The 12,801-nt window shown below is 36.2% G+C and overlaps 1 protein-coding gene across 3 annotated transcripts in view; it reads left to right on the forward strand.

Annotated features, from left to right (window-relative positions):
• pcsk5b (proprotein convertase subtilisin/kexin type 5b) overlaps nucleotides 1-12,801 on the forward strand; it is an 81,425-nt gene that overhangs the window by 23,899 nt on the left and 44,725 nt on the right. For all 3 annotated transcript variants that reach the window (XM_051117069.1, XM_051117071.1, XM_051117070.1), the window contains exons 6-9: nucleotides 2,318-2,406; nucleotides 4,346-4,518; nucleotides 6,178-6,390; nucleotides 9,822-9,922. In XM_051117069.1, the coding sequence (XP_050973026.1) occupies nucleotides 2,318-2,406; nucleotides 4,346-4,518; nucleotides 6,178-6,390; nucleotides 9,822-9,922 (576 nt within the window). The remainder of the gene's footprint in view (nucleotides 1-2,317; nucleotides 2,407-4,345; nucleotides 4,519-6,177; nucleotides 6,391-9,821; nucleotides 9,923-12,801) is intronic.

Below are 12,801 nucleotides of genomic sequence, written 5' to 3' on the forward strand. Positions count from 1 at the left end.
TTGAATATTTAGGTGGTATATAAGAGGACATAATAACATAAAAAATTACAGTGGCTTCCACAGTGGGTACAACTGTTTTAATTTTATATTTTGCACATTAAAACTGCTTGTTCATAATTAGTTTTTCTTTTTCGTTTTCTTTTTTTGCTTTATTTTACATGACCAAGTCAGTTTAATCACTGTTCTATTATAATGCACTGCTTTCAGTGATGCGCAAACACACAGATAATTTTCAATAGGAATTGTAAATTGTATTTTCAATTGTGTTTTTCATATATGGACACAAATTGAAACACAAACCAAACACAATAGCAAATCTTGCCGTTTGCGTTTTCCCTTTCGCAAAGGCACAGTGATTGCCAAATTTCAAGTGGAAAAACAGTTATGAGCCTGTCATATTTCAATAGCAATTTTAATTAATAATATTAATTATCTGCTTTTTAACTCTGTCTGCTTTGTGCATGAACCCGCAATTACTTTAGCATTTGAATTTTTAGATGCCATAGAAACCTGTCGATCATTGTCAGGGGTGGGACTATACAATGTGGCGTTTGTATTGGAAGGTGACGTCACTCACAAGCCACATGCTTTGAACAGTGGAGATAAGCGGTAAAGGATGCGTGTGAACGAACAGACAGTTCAACCGGGTCTCCTTATATTCTTGGTTGGCACCTTAAAGTTCACTTTCAGAACCAAATTTACAGATAATATACTCACCCCCTTGTCATTCAAGATGTTCATGTCTTTCTTTTTTCTATCGTAAAAACATTTCAGGAATGTTCTCCATATAGTGGACTTCAATGGTGCCTGTAAGTTTGAACTTCCAAAATGCAGTTTAAATGCACCTTAAAAAGTGCACAAGAGAAAATAATGACCCTGTTGAAAAGTTTACATACGTTTAATTCTTAAAACTATGTTGTAACTTGTTTTTTTGTTTAGTGATAGTTGTTCATAAGTCCCTTGTTTGTCCTAAACAGTTAAACTGCCCGCTTTTCTACAGAAAAATCCTTCACGTCCCACAAATTCTTTGGTTTTCCAGCATTTTTGTGTATTTAAATCCTTTCCAACAATGACTGTATGATTTTGAGATCCATATTTTTACACTGAGGACAACTGAGGGACTCGTATGCAACTATTACAGAAGGTTCAAACACTTACTGATGCTTCAGAAGGAAACATGATGCATTAAGAGCAAGAGGTGAAAACTTTTTGAAACCGAAGATCAGGGTAAATTTAACTTATTTTGTCTTCTGGGAAACATGTCAGTATCCTCTGTAGCTTCTTAAAGGCGGTACTAAATAAAAAATATATATATTTAGGCAAAATAAGAATGTACACATTTTCATTGTTCAAAAGTTTTCACCCCCGGCGCTTAATGCGTCGAGTTTCCTTCTGAAGCATCAGTGAACCTCCTCTAAAACTGTTTTTCAACATTGATGATGATGATGATAAATGTTACTTACAGAGATTAAATAGAAAACAGTTACTTGTTTAAAAAAAGAATAGACGTCTTACCAACCCCAAATTTTGAACAGTAATGTTGACTTGAAGTGGTCAGCCTCTTGGATTTTATGGTACGTTCATTTTCTATGAACTGTTTCAGTTTTGGATAATCATTGGAATAGTTTTAGTCTGGAGTCATTGCATTGGCATTGGGATCGGGTCCACGGACCACCTGGGAGTTCCTCTGGCCTTTTGACCTTTTGACCTTGTAAATGTTTATGGTTGCGATGGCGACCGAACCCTGCTCTCATCCCGGAATCTGTTGCTGCTGTGGATCTTTACAATCTTTGTCTCTTTTTCTTTTTGTTTTCTTTTTTTAAATGGCTTAGATTGGAGATGGTGGTTACCATGGTAGCATGAGTTTTTCTATGCAGCTGTTCACTGCTGGAGGTTCCACAGCCGAATCTCTCTCCATCTGTCTGTCTTTGTCTTGAGTGAGCGTTTTAGTGCGTTTTTTGCGGATGATTTGTATTAGATTTATGTGGGTTTAGTTTGGGTCAGGAATGTATCCACGTTGCGTCTGAAGCGGAGGAACCGCTCAAATGTTTTCCTTCAATATCTCAAATATTTAGCCGCTGTGTTTTAGCTCTGCTGGCTGTGGAAGCACATGTTTAGTTTCAGCCCAGCTGTTTCTCTCTCTCTCTCTGTCTGTGTTTCCTGTCCACTTCTGCGTTCCTTCTGTAGCAAGTGTGTGTAATAGGTCAGCGGCAGTGTCTGTGCTTGCGTAAGGGTCTCCAGTCTTTGTGTATGCAGTCAGTGAATGTGTGTGTGTGTGTGTTTAAGTACTAACTATCGTCTGATGTGTTGTGTTCAGGCATGGCACGAGGTGCGCTGGTGAAGTAGCGGCGTCTGCCAACAACTCTCACTGCACGGTGGGCATCGCTTACAACGCCAAGATTGGGGGTGAGTGTGACTGACGGTCACTGTCTGATTTAAACCCACTACTGTATCTGGGAATTCTGCCATAGGTTGGTACTCGTGCATATACGTGTGAATACAGTATGGCCCAATAGTAGAGTCACTGAAACTGCTAAATAACACAAATTAGTATGTGAATTTTGATGACTGAAAATGTTACAGTAGATAAATTGGATTTTATACAGTATTTGAGTTCTTAAAAGTCGCTACCCGTCGACAAGATTACAGCTCTGCATGCTGTGCAAGTCATAGTAAAATATGGTAAAATAAGGAACTAAAGCTTTTAATGAATTATATTTACTATTTAATTACATTATTTAACATTTTTAAGATGCCATTAAAAAAAAATTACAGATTTTATGAAAGTGTCACTCTTTTCTTTTTTCTATATTTTGAAGTTTCTTTTGCTCACCATGGCTTCATTTACATTCAAAGATACAGTAAAACAAAATACTGTGAAATATTACAATTTAAGCCTATTTTCAGGATCATTACTCCAGTCTTCAGTATCACATGATCCTTCAGAAATCATTGTAATATGCTGAGTTTCTGCTCAAGATACAATTTCTATTATTATCATTGTTGAAAAAAGCTGTGCCTAATATTTTTGTAAAAACCGTGATGCATTTTTTTCAGGATACTTTGAATGGAAAGTTCAAAAGAGTGTTTGTTTGAAACAGAATCCTTTTGTAATGTTAGAAAGGCTTTACTTTTGATTGTTTTAATGCTCCTTGCTGAAGGACAATATTTAGTTATGTATTTATTAAGAAAAAGTGTATATATGCTCTCCTCTCATATGTCAAAACCTGATTATTATGAAATCCATTTTATTTGTTCCCAAATTAGGTTTTCTTTCCCCCAAATTCTTTTATTTTTTTTAATTCTTTTTTTTTTTTTTTTTCCTGTTTTAATTTTTCTGGATTAAGTGTTTTCCTTCTTTTCTCAATTCTGTTTTAATGGTTAAAATTATAAACATTTTATTAATCAAAATATATGTATAATGAATGGAAATCATGACACTTAAACAGTTTAATAGCAATTTATTAAAAAGTTTAACAAAAAAATCAGTTTTTAAGTCCCTGTGAAATGTTTTATTTATTTTTCTAAAATTCTAAAGTTTTGTCATTTTTATTTTTTTCTAAAATCTAAAGTTTTATTTTTACCAAATTCTGTGATTTCCGTTCATTTTCTGTATAAAATTTTAATGGTTTCATTAAATTTTATTAATTAAAAGCATCTTTAATTTAATTGATTTTTTTTTTTTTTTTAATCATTATTTTATTTATTTATTTATTTATTTTTCAGAAATATTGTGTTGTGTATTTACATTTTTCTGCTAGATGAACTCTGGTAAATATTTTTTTCTAGTAAATATTCCTTCAAAAAAAATAATGCTTTAATAATAATTTTATTAGTAGTAGTAGTACTATCATTACAATAAGTAATATATTTCTGTCACAATTTCTTCAAGTTAAAGCAAACTTTATTTTGACAGGTTGCTGTGAAGACCTTTTAAGTTTCTAATGACGATAGTTTTTTTTTTTTTTTTTTTTTTTTTTTTTTATGGAAAAATGCTCATGTAGTAACTGTCAAAGCAGTTCCAGATATTGTTTATGTGTTCATGTACTCATATATTGAGGCGGCAGAGGCTGAAAACACCACGAGCGTCACATGTGCCTCACAGACACTAGCCCATATCGCGTTTTGAATGAAGTATACTGACCTACTTTTCATAGAGCCCTAGATTACTTAGTGATTCCTTAAAATAGATCAGTTGACTAGTCATTTAGACAACATCCGCCCTGACTAGTTATTTTTGTGAAATGTCTAGCTTTGCTTGTCTGTTGGACGTCATTGGCAGACTGATCTTCAGTGTCTCACATATGTTTTCCCTGCTGAGGTTTTCTTTGGGCTTGTCCTGCAGGTGTCCGCATGTTGGACGGAGATGTGACAGACATGGTAGAAGCCAAATCACTGAGTCTACACCCTCAACACATAGATATTTACAGTGCCAGCTGGGGTCCAGATGATGATGGCAAAACTGTGGATGGGCCGGCTTCCCTCGCCAGACAGGCCTTTGAAAATGGCATCAGACTGGTAAGAACCATCTCAGCATGTATAGAAGTATTTTTCAAGTTCATGTGAAAAGTATGTTGTCCTGCAAGTTCCATATGATGTGGCCTTCACAAGTCAGGAAGTGTAATTTTCAGGTCATCAGTTACATCTCTTCAGCAGTCTGGCCCACCTAGGGTGTTTTCTTTCCTTGTTACACTTCACCACCTGCTACGGCAGTGAACTTTAGAACGTGATTTTAGTTTATCTTCCCTGAGTCATGAGTCGCAGTCAGTAATTGGCATGTATCCTGTGCCAAAGGTGTGTTTGGAGTGGTTTAGGCATGTTTCTGGTATGTGGGACTCATAGACATCAGGTAATTCTGGTCTCCTCTCATAAGAAAAGGCTGGAGGATATTAATGCTTGGAGTTTATACTGTCCTGATGCTATTAGTTCCTGCTTTGAAGTGTTTCAAGTAGGGCTGTCATTCAGTTAAAAAAGTTTTTGTTTGTTTGAAATTGGTTAAAAGGATAGTTCACCCAAAAATGAAAATTACCCAATTTACTCACCCTTAGGCCAGTAGGTGTGTATGACTTACTTTTTTCAGACAAATACAATCACAGTTATATTAAAAAAATGTCCTGACTCTGGCTCTAGCCAGTATGTCACGTCCTATTTATTTATTATAAGCTTTTTTAAATTTCTAATTAAAACAGAATAATTTCAATCAAATGAAATCTGTAATAACAAAATTAATTTGTACTACAGAGGTGGCACAGAAGAACTCAAAAGTGGCTTGTAGGTGTATTTTCATATATCTAATGAGGCTCAGAGGTGGCATGAGTGCAGTCAAATTCAGAAATTCATGTTGGCATTGTTTTAAATATAAAATTTTAAATCTAGAAATAGTAAATGATTTAAATAACTGAAAAGATACTTTAAAAATAAAAACTAAAACTGCCAGTAGACGGTCAAGTCACTGATTTAATTACTGAACCATTCGTTCGAACGGCTGATTCATCCAGGAATAAAGCAAGTTATTAAGCCAGAGTGTCTTTATGAATGGGAAATTGAATCATTGACTCACTAGATTTGTTTAAAAATGCACGTTCATTCATAAACGACACACCGCTGTGTTTGAATGGAGATGCTTAGCGGCTTGTTTCAGACTATGTTTGATGATGAAATAGAGCAAACGTAGGCAATACTGTTCTAGCCAGACAATGTTAGTCACTTAATATTAACCTCTTGTTTATTGAACTGTTGTATTAAATCAGTATTTCATTTACAAGCTCTCTTAAAAACCATTAAAATCTGTCACTCATCTTAGTTCATCGCGATCTCACAAAGTTTGATTATAATCAAAGAAGCTCTCCACACTGCACAATCAATCTTTTATTTACACTCTCTCTACACCTTGTTTATGAAAGGATTTGTGAGATACGTCTGTGATACGTCACTCAACGATGCAAAAACACGTAGAAACCTCTGAAGCTCCTCTCAGCACAAACACAAATATGTTACTCGGGTCAGTCGCACTGGTGCTCCTAAATATTTTTTCATAGTCGCACGCAGTAGTTGCAAATGTGACTGAAATGGTCGCACTGTAGAGCCCTGAAAAGTGTACTGTAAACAGTCGTTTTTAAAAAGCACCTATTTCATGGTAAACACAATTTGTTCACTGACTTTTTTTTTTCCCCACAGGGTAGGAAAGGACGAGGCTCAATCTTTGTGTGGGCGTCAGGAAATGGCGGTCGGAGTCGCGATCACTGTTCATGTGATGGCTACACCAACAGCATCTACACGATATCCATCAGCAGCACGGCAGAGAGCGGCCGCAAGCCCTGGTATCTAGAGGAGTGCGCCTCAACCCTCACCACCACCTACAGCAGCGGAGAGAACTACGACCGCAAAATTGTAAGTTATCAAGCAGATGCTTTAAAGAAACAGTTCACCCAAAAATGAAAATTACCCCATGATTTACTCGGCCTCAAGCCGTCCTAGGTGTATATGACCTTCTTCTTTCAGACGAGTACAATCGGAATTATATTAAAAAATGTCTTAAGCTTTATAATGGCAGTGAATTGCTGTCGAGATTTTTAAGCAAAATAAAGTGCATCAGTCCATCATAAAAAGTGCTCCACACAGCTCCGGATGGTTAATAAGGCCTTCTGAAGTGAATCAATGCGTTTGTGTAAAAAAAACAAAAAAACATGGATATTCTTACACAAGCGCATCAACTCGGAGCACTTTTTATGATGTATGGATGCACTTTATTGGACTTCAAAATCTCACCCAGTCACTGCCATTATAAAACTTGGAAGAACCATGACATTTTTTTTTTTTTTATATAACTATGATTGTGTTTGTCTTAAAGAAGAAAGTCAAATACACCTAGGATGGCCTGAGGGTGAGTAAATCATAGAGTAATTTTCATTTTTTTGGATGAACTATCCCTTTAAAACTTTAAAACATTCCTCAGAATATCTTCTTTTGTGTTTATCAGAAAAAAGCAACTTTAATTTTTGGCTTGTAGCTTGTAGACTAAATGTTTCTTCCCCCAAATGGGCGGAAACTTGATATTAATCTGTGCTTAAAAATGAGCTGAAGCACATTAACTCATTCAAATATTTATAGAAACCTTTTGGAAGTTAAACACCAGTGAACCGCATAATATTCTCAAAAGTAGAGATGCCTCCCACATCATTTTTCCAATTTATTGCCGTATAAATGCTTCATGTATTTCTTTGGCCACACGTGTGTTTGATCTGCTGTTGTTGGTCACTGTGTCATGAGAGCATCCTGGTGTTAACCGCCGCGGTTTACAGCCCACACACAGTTTTACACACTCCTCTGAGAGTTACAGAGCGACGGTTCTTCCCTGTCTCTCAGCTTGTCTCAGAGTGACGTGTGAAATTCCACAATGGCTTTCAAACACCTTTTGCAATACGTGTTTACATTCTGAAGCCCAGTGTTACAGACATTAGCACTTCTCTTTGTTGTGATCTCTGCAGTTTTCAGGTAATTCAGCAGTTCACTGAACTGTGTCCATTTTCTAGATCATTTATATTTACACAAGGTTATCATCAACCAACCAACAGTGAAAATATTTTAGCCAGCTGTACTAAAAATAACGTTTTAAAGGTGAAAAAGATTGATTGTCTATTTATTGTCAATATTATAGAACACAGAAGCACAGCTCACACAGAGGTCAGTTTTACACCAAACCGATTTCTGTTGGTCAACATGGCAAATTCAAGTGATAAACTTGAACTTATTGCAAAATCTGTGTGGGTGAATCTTTCTCTCCTACATGAAAATTCCCGAATGAGTAAATTTGTGTATTGAAAGGCTGGATTACACTGGATAGAAAAATAGTAAATGTGACCACACCTCAATGAAACAATATTACAGAGGAAAAATACTTGAAATTTGTATTTTAAAAACTTATGCAACTTCCTTCATCCCAATGGATGGTGCCATTCACCATACAGAAAGTAGTAATCCTGTGAACAAGTGAGCGATTTCAGCTGCATCTTCAGCGTCTATTTATCGTGTAGGGGGTGGGGCGCTTCGGATTCTAGAGAGCATTTGATTGGACAGAAAATCAAAAATTTGATGAGAAGCTGAAGTACAGGGTGACGTCATTAAAATCGTTGATCGGTGAAAGTTAGAGAATGTAGGACTTAAATGCTTACGTCATCTAAATGCGAATTTTGTCATTGTTTTGGAGCACACAGATGACTAAGGCTAACATATTCATAATAAAAGCCAAAAAACTTCAATTTTGATTTTGTAGGGACTTTGATTTCGACTAGGGGTCATCGGATGCCCATTTTCCACAAGTTGATATGATTCCTTAGGGTCTTAATGTGAAGTCTATAATATACCTTTATGTAATATACATTTATGTAGATCGGGAGGTGCATTCCCTTCACAAACAAACATAATCCACTGCATCTTCAGCGGCTCAGATGTCAGGAGTAAATGATGACCACTATGTTCATTATTACATCCAGCAACACAACACCTCAGTCACTCAGTCTGAGATATTCTTGTCTAACTTACATCCCTGCTCCGGCATCGAAACAATTCAAGACAAAGGGGCAAAAAATGCCCCTGCAAAAATTAAACAATGTATTACAGCTGTCGTGATTCAAATGAAATGTGAAAATAAATGAAAATTGTTAATTTGTGCAGTTATATTTACATTCACTCACACTGCATCAGATTGTTTCATCACGCTGTTTTGTGCAGTGTTGAGCCTTATAACCAATCAAACATGTTTCTGTTGAACTTAGGAATGCAGTGGCCAATCAGAGGCACTTAGATTAGTCAGCGCTGAAGACACTGGAGCTCTTATTGAGTGCGCACGCTTACGAACTCCCTCTTCATAAACAACACAGTGTAGATACGACATAAATAAAAGATTAATTTTGTTGCTTCCGTTATTATAATGGGAGTTTTGCACAACTTGTTAGAACCAAGATACCACTTGGATGCAGTTTTAAACAGTCTGTTGTTATGGACACATGCTTATTGAAGTGGGTAAATTTAAATATTTTATATAAAAATAAACATAGTATTGCTCTCACGAATGTAAAAATGCCCCTGGAAATCAGTTCTGGGGGCAAATATTCCCCCTTAATGGAGAAGTTAATTTCTGACCGTGATGTGATGTTTAGAGCAGAGTAAATCTGAAATCCATCATGCAGATGTCTCACAGCTGAAATTAGAGTCTCATTTAGTTGATCCACATGGGCTTAAACTAAACTCTTGAATGTATTTCAAAGATTTCATTGCATGAATCTCACAAACTTCAAACTGATGCTGACACAGTATCTGAGTGGATCCAGTCCATGCTGCTGAATCGCAAATGCCCCAAAGTGGTGGTAATTTACTGCTAAGTGTAGCTCAATGGCACATTTATAGCACAATTCATTGTCGGTAAGTACTGCAGCATGCTGAAGTGCATTTAACAAATAAAAATTAAACTTTGGCAGTATTTCTTTTTGGATTAAGTGCAGTATGTGTGATTAAAGCAGCAGATGGAACAGTTTGTGGCCCTGCGCGAGACGGGATGAAAATTAATACATTAAATCTAAAACATACTAAAATTGTATATTAAAGCTAAAACTAAACTCAAAGAAGCAATGCAACAAAACTAGAACACACTTGTTAAAATAAACAAAGCTGTCTGTCACACACTCGGAGTGTAGACACAGCATTGTGTATTGCAACAGGAGTGGTCAAGTATTGTTACTTCACATCATGTTGCACATTTGCAGTGTCAATATGTCAGTTAACACGTGAAAACCCCATTCATGTGTTTTTGTCTCTCCTGTTAGATCACGACCGATCTAAGGCAGCGCTGCACAGACAGTCACACTGGAACATCAGCGTCAGCGCCGATGGCTGCAGGGATCATTGCTCTTGCTCTGGAAGCAAAGTAAGTGGAAGCAAACTACTGTATGCTTTAATTTCTTTAACAGCTGTTCAGCGGAAATGTCTGTTGCAGGCCACTTTGGGGGAATTAGTGTATTTAACCACTAATCATGAAGGAGTTAAGCTATATACTCCAGTTACTTTTCACACTCTCAATGACCTTTTGAATTAAAGGGATAGTTCACCCAAAACTGAACATTCTGTTGTCATTTACTCACCCTTCACTTGTTCCAAACCTGTATGAGTTTAATTCAGTTGAACACAGAAGATGATCATTTGAAGAATGTTGGTAACCGAACAGTTGATGGTAGCCCTTGTTTTTTACACTAAGTGAAAATAGCGATAGATAGAAAATAGCATATTCATGGGTTTCAGTCACGTGACTTTATTTTGTTGTGACCACCATATTTAGCCTCTCCTTGGTGATCGGAAACCAAAATAACACTTCATTTATTTACATAATAATCTATCTACAAAACCATGTGAACAGCAGTTTTAAGTGTAGATAAAATATTGAAAAGTCCAAGGATCCAGTAAGTGAAAGCATTGAAACAGTTCAAAACACCGCTAAAGCAGAGAATAGTGACTTGTCACAGATCAAAAATATCTAGATGATTTATAAGCTTTAGGTGGAGCATAATGAAAGTCCTCTAGCAGATCAGCACAAAGTTCCTTTGTGAAAATACTAAAATGTAAAAATGCATCTATGCTTATGAGGAATATTTAATCAAAATGAACCCATACATCCACATCTCTTGGTAAATAATCCATTGTTATTTGCTGTTATCACAGCCCACAGCACAGCACAGCAGATAGACGCAAATGGCGGCCGCACCACTGTGTGACTTTACATGAAATCCGTGAATAGCGGCGTTGCGCTGCATGATCCCGGCTCATGGACCTTTCCCGATCCCACCCCCTTCTCTCTCTCCCATTTCGCTTTTCCAACTATGTTGTCCTATCAAATAAAAGCATAAAAATGCCAAAAATAAATCTTTAAAAAATAAAATAGTGATAGATACTTTTTTAACGGTATAGAAATAGCAGTATTTTCTTTTCTTTACAATAACAACATATTGAGTGTAACTTTTGTTTAAAACTGTTAAATGGATGCCACCCCATACCTACCCTTAAACCTACCCAATAAACAACTGTGAGGCACTTTATTTTCCACTTTTCGATTATTTCATTTTTATTGAAAATAAATGCCTTTCAGATGTGATTTGAAAAGGGAGCAGAACGAGAAGGCGGATTCGAACTTGGGTCAGTTGCGTCAAAAGACGGCTTTATGCGCTTTACCACCTACACCACTGGAGCTGTTATAAAATAGCTGTCTTTTGTAATGTTGTCTAGCCTAATGACATGTTGGTGGGCAGATTTAGTCTAAACATTGTCTGCCAACAAGGCAGGCTCTTTGCACTTAGTGTAAATAGACACTCTGGACATTTAATTAATGCTTTTGATGAGTTTTGACTGTGTCACTTGGTGCATTCAAGTCCTTCTGGGAAATGAGTTGGGAAGTCATAATTATGATGTCAGGTGTGTTTAAGTCACTTTGGTCAGTGCAAGATGGCAGATACTTTTTCTTCAGCAATGTTTTTTTGTGCATTGTGTAATGCATTTTAAATGTATAAGGGTGCTGTAAAATTGCTATGTTCTGTCATAATTGTGTAATACTGTCATATTTTGTACATGCAATTTAGCTATTTTTGGAAATGAAACATTTAACAGAACAAAATTATTTTCATCAACAAAATTCAGTATGTTACTGAAACTCTTTAGCTCCCAGCCGCATGTGTTGCACAGCTAAATACGATTAATATTCAAGCTATATTCATTAAGATATGAAATGACTTTTTTATTTTTTTTAATGATATGGCTATTCCTTAAGGCATAATTTTGATTCTATTTACTTTCTGCATCATTACACACACACAGTACAAGCGTCACACGGAGGACATTTTCTGTCACACCAAAGGACGTTTTAAGTTTGTGTCAATTAATGACCTTGCTGTTCCGAGCTAACCTGTCTTTAGCGGTTAGCAAGACACATTTACGTAATTTTCCATGATTATGTAGTTTACCATATAGTTTTTAATTTAAAAAAATAATTTAGGGGTGTCACACCAATGGACAACAAAGAAAGTCAGAACAATTCTGAGACAAAAATTGACCATGTGCACGTCATGGTCTTAACAGGGGGCTTCAGTAACATGATCATGAATGGGGTCCTTCAACTAATTAAAGTTTTCTCTGTAATTGGCTGATTTAAAATCAGGATATGGTGTCACACCAGAGGACATGGTTTTTAAAGTTTCTACGCTTTCAGAAATATATGGATGGAAAAAAAATAATACTAAAATAAACACTTGTACAATTACACCAGTTTATTAACATGTTTATGCTTTTATTTTTATAAAAGTTGTAATTTATTGAACCATGCTTGAGACAGTCACACCATATTTGAGTTAATTATTAATTATTTTACCTGTTCTTTTTAAAAAATGATTCTGAACACAGTGTAGTAAGCGGAGTGCTTCCCGTGAGTTTCAACTGTGTCTGATTTCGCACAGGATATTGAGGCAAAGCTTGACATATGGCTGCCATGTGACTGTATATTCCCAGCACAATGCAGCGAACCAAACAGAGTTAGATTGTTTCGATATTTCGGGGGGATATTCGGGGACACATGGCATCCATCTCTCTTTGGTTTGATGTTTGATCCCACTGTGCACGGTAAATTATGGGAGCGAATGCTTCAACCAGACATCCCGGCAATGAGACTTACAGCTGAAAACTATGGCCAGTGTGATTGTTTGGATTATAATAATTGGATTAAAAAAAGGGTTTAGAGATATTATTTAGTCACGCAATTGGTCACAT

The sequence above is a fragment of the Labeo rohita genome, chromosome 8 (assembly GCF_022985175.1).
Source record: "Labeo rohita strain BAU-BD-2019 chromosome 8, IGBB_LRoh.1.0, whole genome shotgun sequence".
NCBI classification, from domain to species: domain Eukaryota; kingdom Metazoa; phylum Chordata; class Actinopteri; order Cypriniformes; family Cyprinidae; genus Labeo; species Labeo rohita.